At 49.4% G+C, this 16,888-nt stretch overlaps 1 protein-coding gene across 1 annotated transcript; it reads right to left on the reverse strand.

The window, feature by feature from the left end:
* Positions 1 to 196: 196 nt before the first annotated feature.
* LOC109749971 (GCN5-related N-acetyltransferase 5, chloroplastic) lies at positions 197 to 3,100 on the reverse strand. The gene is made up of 2 exons (XM_020308907.4): positions 2,444 to 3,100; positions 197 to 679 (listed from the first exon to the last, which is right to left on the reverse strand). Exons 1-2 carry the CDS (start codon positions 3,058 to 3,060, stop codon positions 436 to 438), a joined length of 861 nt encoding a protein of 286 aa, XP_020164496.1. The 5' UTR covers positions 3,061 to 3,100; the 3' UTR covers positions 197 to 435.
* Positions 3,101 to 16,888: the final 13,788 nt, after the last annotated feature.

A 16,888-nucleotide genomic window follows, 5' to 3' on the forward strand; every position in this document is an offset into this window, starting at 1 on the left:
TTGCCAAAGTCAAACCTCATTTCTCTGTTTTCTGCAACAGTTTTTAGATTCAGAAAGATGATAGATGTGTACTGTGATGACCTGTACACATGATCACTAGAGTCATGTATGTGGAAAGTTTACGAAGGATAAAACCAGAAAATCTACTTACTCCAATATTAATTAATTTCTTCATCATTTTTCCAAACAACCAGAGTTACGATGTTCAAACATCAATTCTGATCAGCGAGCATATTAGCTATACAATAGGTCAAGGTATGTTACAAGTACTTAAATTCATCTCCACAAAAACCATTTTTCATAGCCAGTTGACAAGGAGAATACAGTAGTAAATATGCACATGTCAATTAGGGCTAACTAGAAGCATAAGATTTATACACAAGATTCAACTTATGTTTACCTGATGGTGCTATGGCTGTTCAGCCCCTCAAAATTCTAAGGTTGTACATCACTACCAACAGAAACTTGGGGTAATTCCTTGCGCATCAAGTGCTTGCGCTTCTGGAGGCTCAGCCAAACAAGGATACTGTCAGTCTGAACAATGTCGTATCCTGCTTTTATGTACATGTTGAACGGCACTTCATCAATTATTCTACAATGAAGATATACACGCGTTTTTGCATCCATCTTGACAACCAGATCCTCACATGCCTTAAGAAGTTGTTTTCCAATTCCTCTCCTGGTGAGCAAAACAAGATATTTAGTTTTAGAATAACAATAGAATCCAATATCGCGAACATAATATACTACTCCATATGGCATTAAACCAATCAATTTTGCAATCAACTCATCTATATCTTTAAACAACAAGTGAGACTCAAGGTACCACATTCATTTGGAGGCATGTAAATTCCAACATTAATCTACAAATCTAGAAATCTCAAAATATTCGAGAGAAAGATTAAAAAAATCTACTGCGCTTACTTTGGTGGGGCTAGATGTATAGATTAGATTTAGAGAAAATAAAAGATCTACACCCTTTTTTTGGTGGGACCAGATAGTTGAGCTATTATTTGGTAAAAGGAAAATATATACACCGCTTATTTTGGTGGGACTAGATAATAATGATGTAGGCTTTTAGAAAATATTATAAGAATCCCATACAAGAATAACAAATCTAGCTATAATTGCGCAGGCCACTCCAATAGTTATATAAGCAAATCCGCTTTTAAATGATTTCTCGCCTAATTGTTCTACTTTGGTGAATTACAATAAACTTGTATCATGTTTCAAAGCAAAACTAGCTAACATTATTGATTAAAGAAAGATAGTATAAGAGCACCAAGCAATTTGAAAAGAACAAAAACAAGCAACGGGCTCCTTGATAAAAACAAAATTTACATCGAGATACTATGAAGGTGGTAGTTGTATCTTCAAACCCGCCCTTCGTGCCTGTGTCTGTGTTTCTCCAATCCTCCAGTAAAAAGGTTGCAGAAGTCCAAGGCAGCACAAGCACTTGAAGGTTCCGAAGAGCCGCATCAGCTGCCCGCACCAACAGGTGAGAACCAAAATTCACTGAAAACATTGTGGCCGGGAACATGCCCTTTGTTGGGCAGGACAGGATGCCGAACCACTGCTTCGTGCCAGATTGCCCAGGAAGAGAAGACAAAGAGCACAGAAAGACAAAACCGGAGCATCACTAACTAAAAGAACTCATAACAAACATTGCCATCACCACTGCCAGGTCAGGCAGTAACGCTGGATGACAAACTGCGGAATCAGGAATCGATCGATGGGAGCAGAATAGAAAATACCACTGGCTCTCCGACATTAAGGTGTGTAGCTACACCAGGGCAAGGATAGAGTCAGGACAATTTTATTCCATACAGCATCACATCCACAGACAAGACGCCCCTGCTAAGAACACACAAACCTAACATACGAGGAACCTAATCTGTACCCAAGCATTCATCCAGGGTTCCCTTCGCTTGCAGGCACCTAATGGATGGCCAGCCGGAGACGAGGGGAATCGGCGAAAATTAGCTAGAGAATGGTGGTCTCTTCTTGCTCCCAGAAGCTAGAATTTCAATTCATTCCAACCAGGATAGCTGATTAAAGGTGTAGGGGACTATGTTATAGTTAAATTGTATAGTTGATCATATTGAATATAAAAAGAGGACTGTGATTTCAAACTGAAGGATACACATGCCACAATTGGCTGAAATCTTTTACTCAAATGCTCCATAGTTCATAATTCGAAGGAATCATCTTTCACAATTCACTCTACCCAACATATTAATTCCAACGTAAAGGATGCACTCATGCACATGTGACAATTGGCAACAACAAAAAAGGGCTAGTCAAGTCCTCCATAGGTCATACTTCCAGGGAATCCCCTTTCACAATCAACTCTATACCCAACATGTATGTACAGATTTATCCTATTTTACAAAAATAAAGAGGTGGGCAAAATGGTGGTTGGAAAGAGAGCATTATCCGTTACCTCCTCAACGAGGTCTTCACGGTCATGTTGCAGATGTAAGGGAACTCGAGCGGCGGTGTGGGCGTGGGCGGTGCCCCGGGGGCGCCCACCGCGTCCAGCGACACCTCGGCGGTGCACGCCATCTCCCCCTCATCCCCGTCGTCTTCGCCCTCCTCCCCTTCTTCCGCGGCGGCGGGCTTGTAGAAACCCACCAGAACGGCAGCGTGGGGCGCGAGGCCGCGGCGCTCGTAGAGGTAGCGGCGGATGACGAAGGCGAGGAGCTGGGCGTAGCGCTGCGCGGGGGCCCACCTGACGTCCTCGGAGAAGGAGGAGGCGAGGAGGCGGACGAGCACGTCGGCCTCGGCGTCGTCGGCCGGGGTGAGGGCCCGCACGGTGAGGCTGCCGTGGGGGAAGGAGTGCTCGTAGCGGAAAGCGGCGAGCGCGTCGAGCTGCGAGAGCGCGCTCGGCGAGAGGAAGACGCCGCCGCCGCCGCCGGCCGGCGAGGGGGAGGGGGAGGGGGAGGAAGAGGCGGCGAGAGGGGTGAGGCGGAGGTGGCGAGGCGAGTGGGTGTGGGAGAAGAGGGGGTGGGGGTGCCTGGATACGGCGGGGGAGAGGGAAAGGAGGGCGGGCGCGGCCATGGGAGGGGGAGGGGGACGGTGGTTTAGCGAGCAGCGTCGAGAGGAACGGAAGGGGGGAGGGAATTTGAGTGATTTTTCTGGTACGTTTTGAACGGCTTTACGTGGATGAACGTCAACTGTGCCGTACTCCCGGCTAGGCTCGCTGGCTAGCCGGTAGCCGCCTCCTCGCGCCAGAGTGCATATCCATGCTCCCAACATTTCAAAAAACAAATCTAAAAAAAACAAATTAACATTCACAAGAGATGTCTATATTACCCCTAAATTTTTTAAATCAAATTCAAAACACACATGGCGAAACAAAAAAAATAGATCTGGATGTGAATAGTGTGTTTTCTGGTTTTGTCTTTTTGTGGCACTTTTTTTTGACACTATTCATGCAGATTTGCTTTTGTTTCCTCCATGTGTGTTTTGAGTTTAGATTTGCAGATTTTAGGGATTGTAGAAACATGACCCGTGAACATTCACACTTATTTCTGAAATTTCGTGAAACATTGAAATTTGTTTTTGAATGTTGAGAGCATGGGAGCATTAAAGGTGTAGGAGCACCTGGTATATTTCAGTTGCAAATTTAGCTAGCAGCTAGCATAACAAAAATATTCCCTCTGATCCAAAACAAATGGCGTGGTCTTAGTTCAAATTACAAATTCATCATGGTGTTAACGAGGCCAGTTCATAGCACGGTTAAATTAACTGTCATTCATAGCATGATTTATCTTTTTTCAATCTGTAAGTTGAATTTATAATTACAACATGATTGATATATATTATGTTAATATACTCAATTATTTTCAAAAAAAATTAACTTGTAGCATAGGTTTTCTATGTTAGTTGTACCGGTTGAAGCATCTATAACAGCGGCCCTATAACTGGGCATTGAAAACTGCTTTAGGGCACAAAAGATGAGTTTTACGGCACCAAATCTTTTTCTTCTCCAACAGCAGCCCTAAAATAGGGCACCACTGCTCCAACAGCCGGCCTAAAATAGGGCACTACAATTGCATACATATTGAAACATGTAATATCAAACTCATCCCAAATGAATAAAAAACAAATAATACAAACATAACATCAAATTCATCAATCCACAAAATCAAAATTATTACATAGTTTATCAGTCCACAACATCGAATTCAATACACATAACAACAAAGTTCATCATCTATGGCATGAACATAGATATAAACTAGTGGTATTGTTGCCCATGCCATGCCCACAACTCTTCGATGAGATACTTTTGAAGATATGCGGGCCTATCAGAATCTGGAATGCCATGGTACACCTCAAGAAAGCGTCGAATTTGGTCTTCTCTTCTAGGCGGTTGTACCGGTTCTCCCATGTGTTCATAGAAGGTGTGATCAAAATATTTCCACTCTCATTCTCAATAATATGTTGTGCATGATCACACAGATTGTGATGATGCACCAAAGAATTTCTTGACCCCCAAACCTAGCCGATCCTCGCACAATAGCAAATTGGGCTTGCGAAATCCCAAAAGTCCTTTCCACATCCCTAGCGGTCGCTTAAGCATTATAGAAGTAGAGTTTCCTAGCGGTCGCTTAAGCATTATGGAAGTAGTCTTTCCTACCTTGGGGGGGGGGGGCAGGAAATTGGCTTCACAAAAGTAGTCCACTGCAGATATATCTCATTTGCAAGGTAATAGCCCATGTTGTATGTGAAGGAAATATGCCCTAGAGGCAATAATAAAGTTGTTATTTTATATTTCCTTATTCATGATAATTGTTTATTATTCATGCTAGAATTGTATTTATCGGAAACCATAATACATGTGTGAATACATAGACAAACACTGTGTCCCTAGTGAGCCTCTACTTGACTAGCTCGTTGATCAAAGATGGTTAAGCTCCTAACCATGGACATGAGTTGTCATTTGATAACGGGATCACATCATTAGGAGAATGATGTGATGGACATGACCCATCCATTAGCTTAGCATTATGATCGTTCAGTTTTATTGCTATTGCTTTCTTCATGTCAAATACATATTCCTCCGACTATGAGATTATGCAACTCCCGGATACCGGAGGAATGCCTTGTGTGCTATCAAACGTCACAATGTAATTGGGATGATTATAAAGATGCCCAACATGTATCTCCGAAGGTGTTTGTTGGGTTGGCATAGATCGAGATTAGGATTTGTCACACATCATAAGAAGCCTTGCAAGCAAACTAAGGAGTTAGTTGCGAGATGATGTATTACGGAACGAGTAAAGAGACTTGTCGGTAACGAGATTGAACTAGGTATGTGGATACCGACGATCGAATCTCGGGCAAGTAACATACCGATGACAAAGGGAATAATGTATGTTGTCATAACGGTTCGACCGATAAAGATCTTCGTAGAATATGTAGGAGCCAATATGAGCATCCAGGTTCTGCTATTGGTTATTGACCGGAGAGGTGTCTCGGTCATGTCTACATAGTTCTCGAACCCGTAGGGTCCGCACGCTTAACATTCGATGACGATTTAGTATATGAGTTATGTGATTTGGTGACCGAGTGTTGTTTGGAGCCCCGGATGAGATCACGGACATGGCGAGGAGTCTCAAAATGGTCGAGAGGTAATGATTGATATATAGGATGATAGTATTCGGACACCGGAAGTGTTCCAGAGTGTATAGGATATTTATCAGAGTACCGGGGGGGTTACCGGAACCCGAATAATGGGCCATATGGGCCATGAGAGGGGAGAACACCAGCCCACAAGGGGTGGCGCCCCCCTATGGTAGGAGGCCAATTGGGAGAAGGAAGAGGGGGTTCGACCCCCCTTTCCTTCCTCCCTTCACTCTTCCCTTTTCCTCTTCGGTAAAATAAGGAAGGGGGGCCGAATTGGGGAGGAACCCCAAGTAGGATTCGGCCTACTTGGGGCGCCTCTTGGTTGCCTCTCCTCCCCTCCCACCTATCTATATATGTGGGGAGGGGGCGCCTAGAACACACAACAACAATCGTTAGCCGTGTGCGGCGCCCCCCTCCACAGTTTACACCTCCAGTCATAGTTTTGCGGTTCTTAGGCGAAGCCCTGCGAGAATCACTTCACCATTGATACGTCTCCAACGTATCTATAATTTTTGATTGTTCCATGCTATTATATTATCCATCTTGGATGTTTATATGCATTTATATGCTATTTTATATGATTTTTGGGACTAACCTATTAACCTAGAGCCCAGTGCCAGTTTCTGTTTTTTTCCTTGTTTTTGAGTTTTACAGAAAAGGAATACCAAACGGAGTGCAATTGACGTGCCAATTTTTGATGATTTTTTATGGACCAAAAGAAGCCCCCGTAGTAAAATAGTTGGGACAGAAGAGTCCCGAGCCGTCCACGAGGGTGGAGGGCGAGCCCCCTGCCTCGTGGACGACTCGGAGACCCCCCTGACGTGAGACTGACGCCAAAAATTCCTATAAATACAGAAACCCCCGAAAAGAAACCTAGATCGGGAGTTCCGCCACCGCAAGCCTCTGTAGCCACCAAAAACCAATCGGGACCCTGTTCCGACACCCTGCCGGAGGGGGCATCCCTCACCGGTGGCTATCTTCATCATCCCGGCGCTCTCCATGACGAGGAGGGAGTAGTTCACCCTCGGGGCTGAGGGTATGTACCAGTAGCTATGTGTTTGATCTCTCTCTCTCGTGTTCTTGATTCGGCACGATCTTGATGTATCACGAGCTTTGCTATTATAGTTGGATCTTATGATGTTTCTCCCCCTCTACTCTCTTGTAATGGATTGAGTTTTCCCTTTGAATTTATCTTATCGGACTGAGCCTTTAAGGATTTGAGAACACTTGATGTATGTCTTGCATGTGCTTATCTATGGTGACAATGGGATATTCACGTGATCTACTTGATGTATGTTTTGGTGATCAACTTGCGGGTTGCGTGACCTTGTGAACTTATGCATAGGGGTTGGCACATGTTTTCGTCTTGACTCTCCGGTAGAAACTTTGGGGCACTCTTTAAAGTTCTTTGTGTTGGTTGAATAGATGAATCTAAGATTGTGTGATGCATATTGTATATTCATACCCACGGATACTTGAGATGACATTGGAGTATCTAGGTGACATTAGGGTTTTGGTTGATTTGTGTCTTAAGGTGTTATTCTAGTACGAACTCTAGGATAGATCGAACGAAAAGAATAGCTTCGTGTTATTTTACTACGGACTCTTGAATAGATCGATCAGAAAGGATAACTTTGAGGTGGTTTCGTACCCTACAATAATCTCTTCGTTTGTTCTCCGCTATTAGTGACATTGGAGTGACTCTTTGTTGCATGTTTGTCGGCGTTCTGGGAACGGGGGTCCCCAGACTTGCCTGCATGCGGCCCATGGCGTGGCTCTACGAGCGGGCCTGTACGGCCCATCTTCACCAACAAGCATTCAAGACCCTCGTGAGGGGCCAAGCCTCGCGAGGCGGACGATGCAAGACCTCCTCGGGAGCGGACTCACCAGGTTGGCTCGCGAGGGGCGGAGAGATCAAGGCGAGGCAAACCTCGCGAGGTTCTCGTGACGTGAGCCATGACGACCAAGGCCAGGCGGGCGCCATCTTGCACAGTGTTCTTGTTTCCTCTTTGGTGCTAAGGAGGCAAGCGCAGGTGAGGAGTACCGAGGCGTCAAGCAAAGGTTTCCATATCGATGCGAACGAGACCAAGACCAGCAGGACGGCAGGACGGAGGTCACCATGGAGCCCAAGGCGGCGTCACCACCAGAGCCTTTTGCAGGCGAAGACTGCTTTTGTCAGGATAGCTTGTACTAGTTGTCCCCTTTCAAATTGGCCGTTGTTGGCTCCCTTCCCGCTCAATATTTGGGAAGAGGACCAGGGCCTCTATAAATAGGACTAGCCACCACCGTAGGAGGCATCTCATCTTGAGTAATCCTCACCCACACAAGTTCACCAAGCACAAGAACACCTCGCCTCAGGAGGCTGTTCTCCCCCTTGTACTGTTCATCCTCAGCCCAAGAGGCAATCCACCACCACCACACTGGAGTAGGGTATTACACCACAACGGTGGCCCGAACCAATATAAATCTTGTGTCCCTTGTGTTGCGAGTTCCTCGAGCTAGCCTTTGAGATCGTAGCGAGGTTAGGGCGTGGATCGGTAGGGGGAGATCACTACAAAAAAAGACACATTCGTGACATTTTGGGCCGAACGGATTTTTTTTGTCATACTTATGACACTTCTATGACGATAATTGTGACAAAACCCGGTATCATCATAGATGTGGTGGGGTCCTACTTCTATGATAAAAAATCATGACAAAAAATGGGCTTTTCGTCCTGGGCAGGCCGGAGACGCAGCTGCATGACATTCTTTGGGCCGTCCATGACGAAAAAACCGTGGTAGAAGTGAGGGCGAGGAAAATATCGGGGTGTTCCCGGTTAGGGTGGGTGGTCGGGGCCGAGCGATGCGCGTTTCTCTCGTACACGCACGCGCGTGGGTGCGAGGCGTTGGGCTCTAACTGAACCCGAGCGAGGCGTTGGGCTCTAACTGAACCCGAGCGATTGCACTGCAGGCTACGCGTTACTGAACCCGAGCGATCGATCGATGGCTGTTAACTGAACCCGATCGAGCGATTCCTTCGCTACTGCTGCTAACTGAAGCCGGTCGATGCTGCCTCTGAATGAACAGTGAGCGTTGCTGGGGGGGTTTGGATGAATAGTTCCCGGTGGGGGTGGATGAACAGGACCCCATGGTGTTGCCTCTGGATGAACAAGACCCCTATCGATCGAGCCGGTTGGGGCTGGATGAACAAGACCACCCCGTGGAGGGCTGGATGAACAATAGACGGTGGAGGGCTGGATGAACAGTAGTCCGTGGAGGGGTGGTTGAACAGGAGCCCGTGGAGATGGCTGGTTGAATAGTAGCCGGTGGAGTAGCGCACGGTGGAGGCTGGATGAACAGGAGCCCGTGGATGAACAGTCGCAGGTGGAGGCTGGAGGAGGTCGACGGTGGATGAACAGTAGCCCATGGAGGCTGGAGGGGGTTGACGGTGGAGATGAACAGTATCCCGTGGAGTCCCGTTTTGCGGTACGCCACACCCCTCTCGATGAACAGGACCCCCGTTTCGACCGTAGCGCTCCAACACAAGTCCGTTTCCTCCGTTTTACGGTACGCCACACCCCTCCTGATCAACAGGACCCCCGTTTCGACCGTAGGAGGTCCGTTTCCTCCGTTTTGCGGTACGCCAGACCCCTCCCGATGAACAGGATCCCATTTCGAATGTGGCCGGTCGAACACAAGGCCGTTTCTGCGGTACGCCAGGCCTCATTTCCATCGGCTGTTCCGTCCAAGCCCTCCCGATGAACACGACGACGCATTCCGTTCTGACCCAGCCGGTTGGCTCCCCATGAATGCGACTGAAGGAGTCCTGGATTAGGGGGTCCTCGGACTGCCGGACTATATACTTTGCCGGACTGTTGGACTATGAAGATACAAGATTGAAGACTTCGTCCCGTGTTCGGGTGGGACTCTCCTTTGCGTGGAAGGCAAGCTTGGCAATACGGATATGTAGATCTCCTCCCTTGTAACCGACTTTGTGTAACCCTAGCCCCCTCCGGTGTCTATATAAACCGGAGGGTTTAGTCCGTAGGACAACAACAATCATAATCATAGGCTAGCTTCTAGGGTTTAGCCTCTACGATCTCGTGGTAAATCAACTCTTGTAATACTCATATCATCAAGATCAATCAAGCAGGAAGTAGGGTATTACCTCCATCGAGAGGGCCCGCACCTGGGTAAACATTGTGTCCCCCGCCTCCTGTTACCATCCACCTTAGACGCACAGTTCGGGACCCCCTACCCGAGATCCGCCGGTTTTGACACCGACATTGGTGCTTTCATTGAGAGTTCCACTGTGCCGTCACCATAAGGCTTGATGGCTCCTTCGATCATCGACAATGATGCGATCCAGGGTGAGGTTTTTCTCGCCGGACAGATCTTCGTATTCGCCGGCTTCGTACTGCGGGCCAACTCGCTTGGCCATCTAGAGCAGATCGAGAGCTACGCCCCTGGCCGTCAGGTTAGGTTTGGAAACTTAAACTATACTGCCGACATCCACGGAAACTTGATCTTTGACGGATTCGAGCCTATGTCAGGTGCGCCGCACAGTCACGACGAGCATGATTTAGCTCTGTCGTCGGACGGTGTTCGGGAGATCACACCTGTGGCTACTTCGGCCCTCAATCCGGAGCAGATTGCGCCATCCGAGGACGGGTGGATGGACCCCGCCACGGAGGCCGCACACTCAGCGGCGATAGAGCCGAATACTGACTTCACCTCCTACGAGACCTGTGCTGCCGGATCCTTGGATTCGTCCCCAGCCACGGGCTCCGAACCGCCTGCGTCCATGCCTGTCGAATCTGATTGGGCGCCGATCATGGAGTTTTCCTCCGCGGATAGCTTTCAGCACTCGCCCCTGGGCGATGTGCTAAAGTCATTAAGGTCTCTCTCCTTGTCAGGAGGCCCTTGGCCGAACTGTGTCCGGCTTGAGTGAGAAGCGGACGACGAAGAAATTCGTTCCCCACCCACCACCCACTTAATAGCCACTGTCGACGACTTAACCGACATGCTTGATTTCGGCTCCGAAGACATGGACGGTATGGACGACGATGTAGGAGAAGAACAGGAACCACCTCCCACAGGGCGCTAGACTGCCACCTCATCATATGATATATACATGGTGGATACCCCCAAAGAAAGCAATGGCAATAAGGCAACAGAGGATAATCCCCCTGAGAAGCAATCTAAGCACCGACGTCATCGGCGCCGCTCTAAGCCCCGCCACAGCAAAAGCAGCGATACCGGCACAAGAGACAATAACGCTCCGGATAGTGCCGAAGATGAAGACAATCCCCTCTAGCCAGGCCTCGAGCGGGAGGATGGGCAAGCTAGCCCTAAGGAACATGCAGTAGACGGAGAATCAGAGGATGACAATTACATGCCTCTCTCCGAAGACGAGGTGAGCCTCGGCGACGAAGAATTTATCGTGCCTGAGGACCCCGTCGAACAGGAGCGCTTCAAGCGCCGGCTTACAGCCACAGCAAAAAGCCTGAAGAAAAAGCAACAACAGCTTCGAGCTGACCAAGATCTGCTAGCGGATAGATGGACTGAGGTCCTGGCGGCCGAGGAATACGAACTCGAGCGCCCAAACAAAAGTTACCCAAAGCGCAGGTTGCTACCCCAACTCGAGGAGGAAGCATTAAAGCCTACGCTTCCAGCGTATGATGCGGCCAACCGGCCACCTTGTGGCCGAGACAAAGCGGCATATCAGGCCAAAGTCCAGCCCGCACCCCGTCGCCAGTTAAACAAAAATACTAAAGCCCGGGGTAATACGCAGGACCTGCGAGACGTATTGGAAAACAAAGTAGGACACGCAAGATCGATCTACGGATCACGGGAGCGCGCCTCAACGCGTGATGACAACCATCACGCCGGATATACTAAAAGCAAATCCGGCCAGGCCGAACACAGCAGACAAGACTCGTATGAACTACGTCGTGATATAGCCCGACACAGAGGCGTCGCACACCCCCTATGCTTCACTGATGAAGTAATGGATCATGAATTCCCAGAAGGGTTTAAACCCGTGAACATTGAATCATATGACGGCACTACAGACCCTGCGGTATGGATAGAGGATTTCTTCCTCCACATTCACATGGCCCGCGGGGATGATCTACACGCCATCAAGTATCTCCCGCTAAAACTCAAAGGGCCGGCTCAGCATTGGCTGAACAGCTTGCCGGCAAACTCCATCGGAAGTTGGGAGAACCTGGCAGACGCATTCCTGGACAACTTCCAGGGCACTTATGTGCGGCCACCGGATGCTGACGATTTAAGTCACATAACACAACAGCCCGGAGAGTCAGCCAGGAAATTCTGGACTCGATTCCTAACCAAAAAGAACCAAATCATCGACTGTCCGGATGCCGAAGCCCTAGCGGCCTTTAAACATAACATCCGCGACGAGTGGCTCGCCCGACATCTCGGCCAAGAGAAGCCAAAATCCATGGCAGCCCTCACGACACTCATGACCCGCTTTTACGCGGGCGAAGATAGCTGGTTGGCCCGTAGCAACAACACAGCAAGCAACCCTGGCACATCAGAGGCCAGAGATAGCAACGGCAAACCCCGACGCAACAAACACAAGCGTCGCAAACATGGTGAAAACGCCGAAGATACGGCAGTCAATGCCGGATTTAGTGGCTCTAAGTCCAGTCAGTGGAAGGGGCCACTCAAAAATGACAATTCGGGTCTGTCTAGTCTGGACCGCATACTCGACCGCCCATGCCAAATTCATGGCACCCCGGGAACACCAGCCAATCATACCAACAGAGAATGCTGGGTCTTCAAACAAGCCGGCAGGTCAGGCGCCAAAAACAAGGATAAGGGGTCTCAAAGCGATGATGGCGATGAGGAGCCCAGACCACCGAGTATAGGAGGGCAAAAGAAATTTCCTCCGCAAATCCAAAGGGTGAACGTGGTAAATGGCACCCACACTCCCAACCCGGACCGGATGCGCACCCTTAGGGATATCGACTTAACGGAACCAGTCGTCCCACATTATAAACTCAGGCCGATCACCTTCAACCGCACGGATCGTCTGGTTAACACCAATCAGGGCAATCCAGCTGCACTAGTCCTCGACCCAATAATTGACGGGTTCCACCTCACACGAGTCCTTATGGACGGAGGCAACAGTCTAAACCTGCTTTACCAGGACACAGTGCGCAAGATGGGCATCGATCATTCGGTAATCAAACCCACTAAAACCACCTTCAGAGGTATTATACCAGGTGTGGAGGCTAGCTGTACAGGCTCCATCGCCCTTAAGGTAGTCTTCGGATCACCAGACAATTACCGTGCTGAAGAGTTAATCTTCGACATCGTCCCCTTTCGCAGTGATTATCAGGCACTGCTCCAACGAACCGCGTTCGCTCGATTCAACGCGGTGCCACATTATGCCTACCACAAGCTCAAGATGCCCGGTCCACGCGGCGTCATCATGGTTAATGGCAAGGCCGAACTTTCCCTTGGTACCAAAGAGTATACCGCTGCTTTAACAGCAGAAGCAACGAGTGGCACCTTTCAATCGGACCTCGAGTCGACGGCCAGGCTCCCAGACACCGCCAAAGGACTCCGAACTGCTTCGCGGCAGAATAAAAAGGCTCGTCCAGAGCTCAATTAAAAACACCCCGGCGAAGGCCAGGACGGGCCACATACCGCGGCTCAACCGCTCTGCGGCACACAAGCATTTCTTACATTTTCCTTGCAGGTTCAACTTTGTGCAGACCAGGACTGGCGATATGGAAGCAGCTCGAACGCGCAAGGGAATCCTTAGATATTCCCCGCGATGACCGTCCAACTATATTTCGGATCCGCACACAGCTTCTTCCCCCTGGTCTCAGCAGGTTCCACAGTCATATTTCCTTTTTATCACATTACCTGTACTCATACGCATCGATGTACTATTCAAATACAATATGTGGATTTATACGACGCTTATCTGCTAATATTTCTTATTGAAATTCTTTTGTCAAGTGGCATCCGTACATTGTGATATGCCTTAAATATGCCAGGGGCTTCGTTTTACCCATAATACGGCAATAAAGTCCGAACACCTTCATGGAAGTTCGGCACCCCGAACTTATAGCATTATATGCATCAGCTCTGAATCATGTCTTGGGTCAAATGTTGGGTTTGCCCGGCTCCCATGTTTTGCTGCCTTACGTTCCGCTATATCGGCTAAGGCGGCACAGGGAGAACTACTGCGATTGTGTCCCGGTTCTTCCGGACGAGCACCTTAGTAGAGAAAGCCAAAAACTGACTGTCATGATACGGCGAGAGCTGGTCAGCTGTTCGAGAGGTCATAAAATCTTTAAGGATTTCTCCCGCATAATGCCATAACCAATGCAGCGTGCGATGGATCGGTTTTTCTTTCAATCAGTTGCTTATAAGAGCCCCTCGTGCGGTCTTCCGAACACCAGGGGCTGCGCCTACCTTCCTAAAGCTCCTATGGCTAAGTGAGAGTGATAAAGCCCTATAGTACGATTGCCTGGTTCGTTGCGCTGAACACCTCCTTCGAAGGACCCAAAACTGGGATAAAGAGTGATCAGGTTTATCCCGAACACCCCCGTACTTCCTACATGGGGGCAGAAGCCGACGGCTGGCCAACTCTCAGGATTAATATATAAAACGGCCGCGCAGGAGGATAAACTTATATATAACAGGCAATAAATAATTGAAATGACCTTATTCAACATTACAAAGGACAACATGATTGTATTCATGGGAATATAATGTCCTTGGTGCATTGCTCCGCCGCAAGGCAGGATCCTTTCAGGACACTTTCATAATATAATTCGGGCTTGCGGTGCTCCTTCCCCTCTGGCGGTCCCTCGGTCATCAGCTTTTCAGCATCCATCTTCGAAGGCCATTCGCGCACCCTCTATACAGACCGGCCGCTTGATGAAGTCAAGTCGAGGGCAGGCACTCACAAGCCGCTTCACGAGCCCGAAGTAGCTGCTTGGAATCGGCTCGGCGGGCCATAGACGGATAATCAAATCCTTCATGGCTAGTTCGGCCGCCCTATGCAGTTCGATCAGCTGTTTCAGTTGGTCGACGAAAGGCACCAGATAATTCGGTGCCAGATACTGTGACCAGAAGAGCTTATCCGCAGTGTTCCTTTCTTCGGCTCGGTAGAATTGGGCGGCATCCGATATGCTGCGGGGCAGTTCCGTAAACACCCCTGGAGAAATCCGAAATCAAAATTAGAAACATGATTTTCTCCTCAGATTTTTGATTTACATGGAAAAAGAGCCTTACCCGCTGCGATCTTCCTCGCCTCTTGGATCTCCTGCAGGGCGCCTTGGGTTTCTCCCTGGGCATCGCGCGCCGCCTGATGAGCCCTGGTGAGTTCGGATTCTTTCTCCGTTAAACTCTGCTCCAAGGTCTCGCATTTCTTAACGGCCTCTTGAAGCTTCTGCTCGGCTTCAATAACCCTGGCCTCGTGTTTCTCACGAAGAGCCTGCTCTGCGGCTGCCTTTTCTTCGGCCTCGGCCACAGCCCTCTTAAGAGCCTCGACTTCGGTCATCGTCCCTAGAGAAAATCATGGAACATATTTTATCATACTAGAAATTCGTTCGCACCAAACGCGAACAAGGCTTGCGCATACCTTGCTTATTTTCCAACTGCCTTTTCAACTGGCCAAGTTCTTCTTTGGTCCGCTCCAGACTTTGATTCAGTCCAGAGACCTCCGCAGTATGAGAGGCAGCAGCCGCTGCAGACGCCTGCTTATAAAAGAGAGATAGATGTCACCAAATGAGTCTTCCTGCGAAACATAAAAATTGATCCTCTGTCCGGTTCTTTCTTTCACCGAACAGTGTCTCAGGGGCTACTATCCATACCATGACATTCTTCGAAACCTCATAAAACATACCTCAAAGCCTCTTATAAGGCTGATGCAGGCTTCATTCAGTCCACTCTCAGCAGACTGAATCTTCTCAATCACCGCACCCATAAGGGCACGATGTTCATCAACGATGGAGGCGCTCTTCAGCGCCGCCAACAAAGCATCCAGCACCTCTGGTTGGACAGAGATTGCCGGTGGAACAGGCACGCGCCCCCAGCTGAGGGAGGCCGCCTGCTTGATTCTGGAGCCGTATTGGTCTCCGGAATTGCGTCCGGCTGGGAGCCGAACTCAAGATGGCTCCCGCCAACGACTCCCATGGGAATCCTCTCCCCCATGTCTCCGGCCCCTGAAGTTTGACCTCCTGCTGCCGCTTTCACGATCTCTTCCTCCCCTCCTTGGCCGGGGTCCTTCTGGGATGAAGCCTCGGTGTTATCCACATGTTTCGGGGAAGGGGCCTTCGGGGGCGTCCCGCTCTCCATAGCATCCGAGCTCAGCAAATCCTCTGATGAGGGTTGCTCAGTGTGGGACCTCGCCGGACTACAAAAAATATGGCTCAGGTCAAAATATGACGCCATGATGAGACTGGACGCATAAATGTGTTCGGGTTTTATACTCACGAGTTCACCAGGGGCTGGGCCCTGGGATCCCACGTCGGGCTGCTGTCGGCGGCGGCGATGGGCTCTTCCGGAAGAGGAACCTTTCCCCTTTTAGGCAACTCGGCTCCAAGTGTATGGAGGCCGCCCTCTTCTTTTTTTTCCCCGCTGGGGATTCGTCTTCCTCCTCCTCCTTGTCCTCCTTGGAGGCAGAACGAGCGTTGGAGCCTTCAGATATTGTGTCCGAAGTGCCGCGGCGACGAAGGTCGCCCCGGGTCTTTTTGGCCTCCTTCTCGGTCTTCTTCTTCGGCGCCTTGTATGGCGCCGGGACCAGCATCTCCGTCAGAAGTGCGCCGGCCGGTTCTTCGGGCAGCGGGGCCGGACAGTGGATTCGTCCCGCTTTCTTCGTCCAGCCCTAAGGGAGTTGAGGAAAACACATTAAGCATTTCCCTTGGGTTATGCGGATAAAACGTATAATAACTTACCGAGCTTGCAGGGCGGGACAGTTGGTACCCGCGGTCCTCGGCCGAGTCCGGCCATGATTTGCTGGACTTGAAAAGCACCTTCCAAATGTCTTTGTGCGAGGAGCCAAAGAGCTCTCGCAGGTTCTGGTGCTTGGCAGGATCGAATTCCCATAGATTGCAAGTCCGGTGTTAACAAGGCAGGATCCGGCGAACTAACATCACCTGGACTACATTGACAAGTTCGATGTTCTTGTCTTCCATATCCTTAACGCGCGTCTGGAGCACCGACAGTTCGTCGGATGAAGACTAGTTCAGGCCCTTCTTAGGCCAGGACGTAAGCCGCAGAGG

Source organism: Aegilops tauschii, chromosome 2, assembly GCF_002575655.3.
Source record: "Aegilops tauschii subsp. strangulata cultivar AL8/78 chromosome 2, Aet v6.0, whole genome shotgun sequence".
NCBI lineage: Eukaryota > Viridiplantae > Streptophyta > Magnoliopsida > Poales > Poaceae > Aegilops > Aegilops tauschii.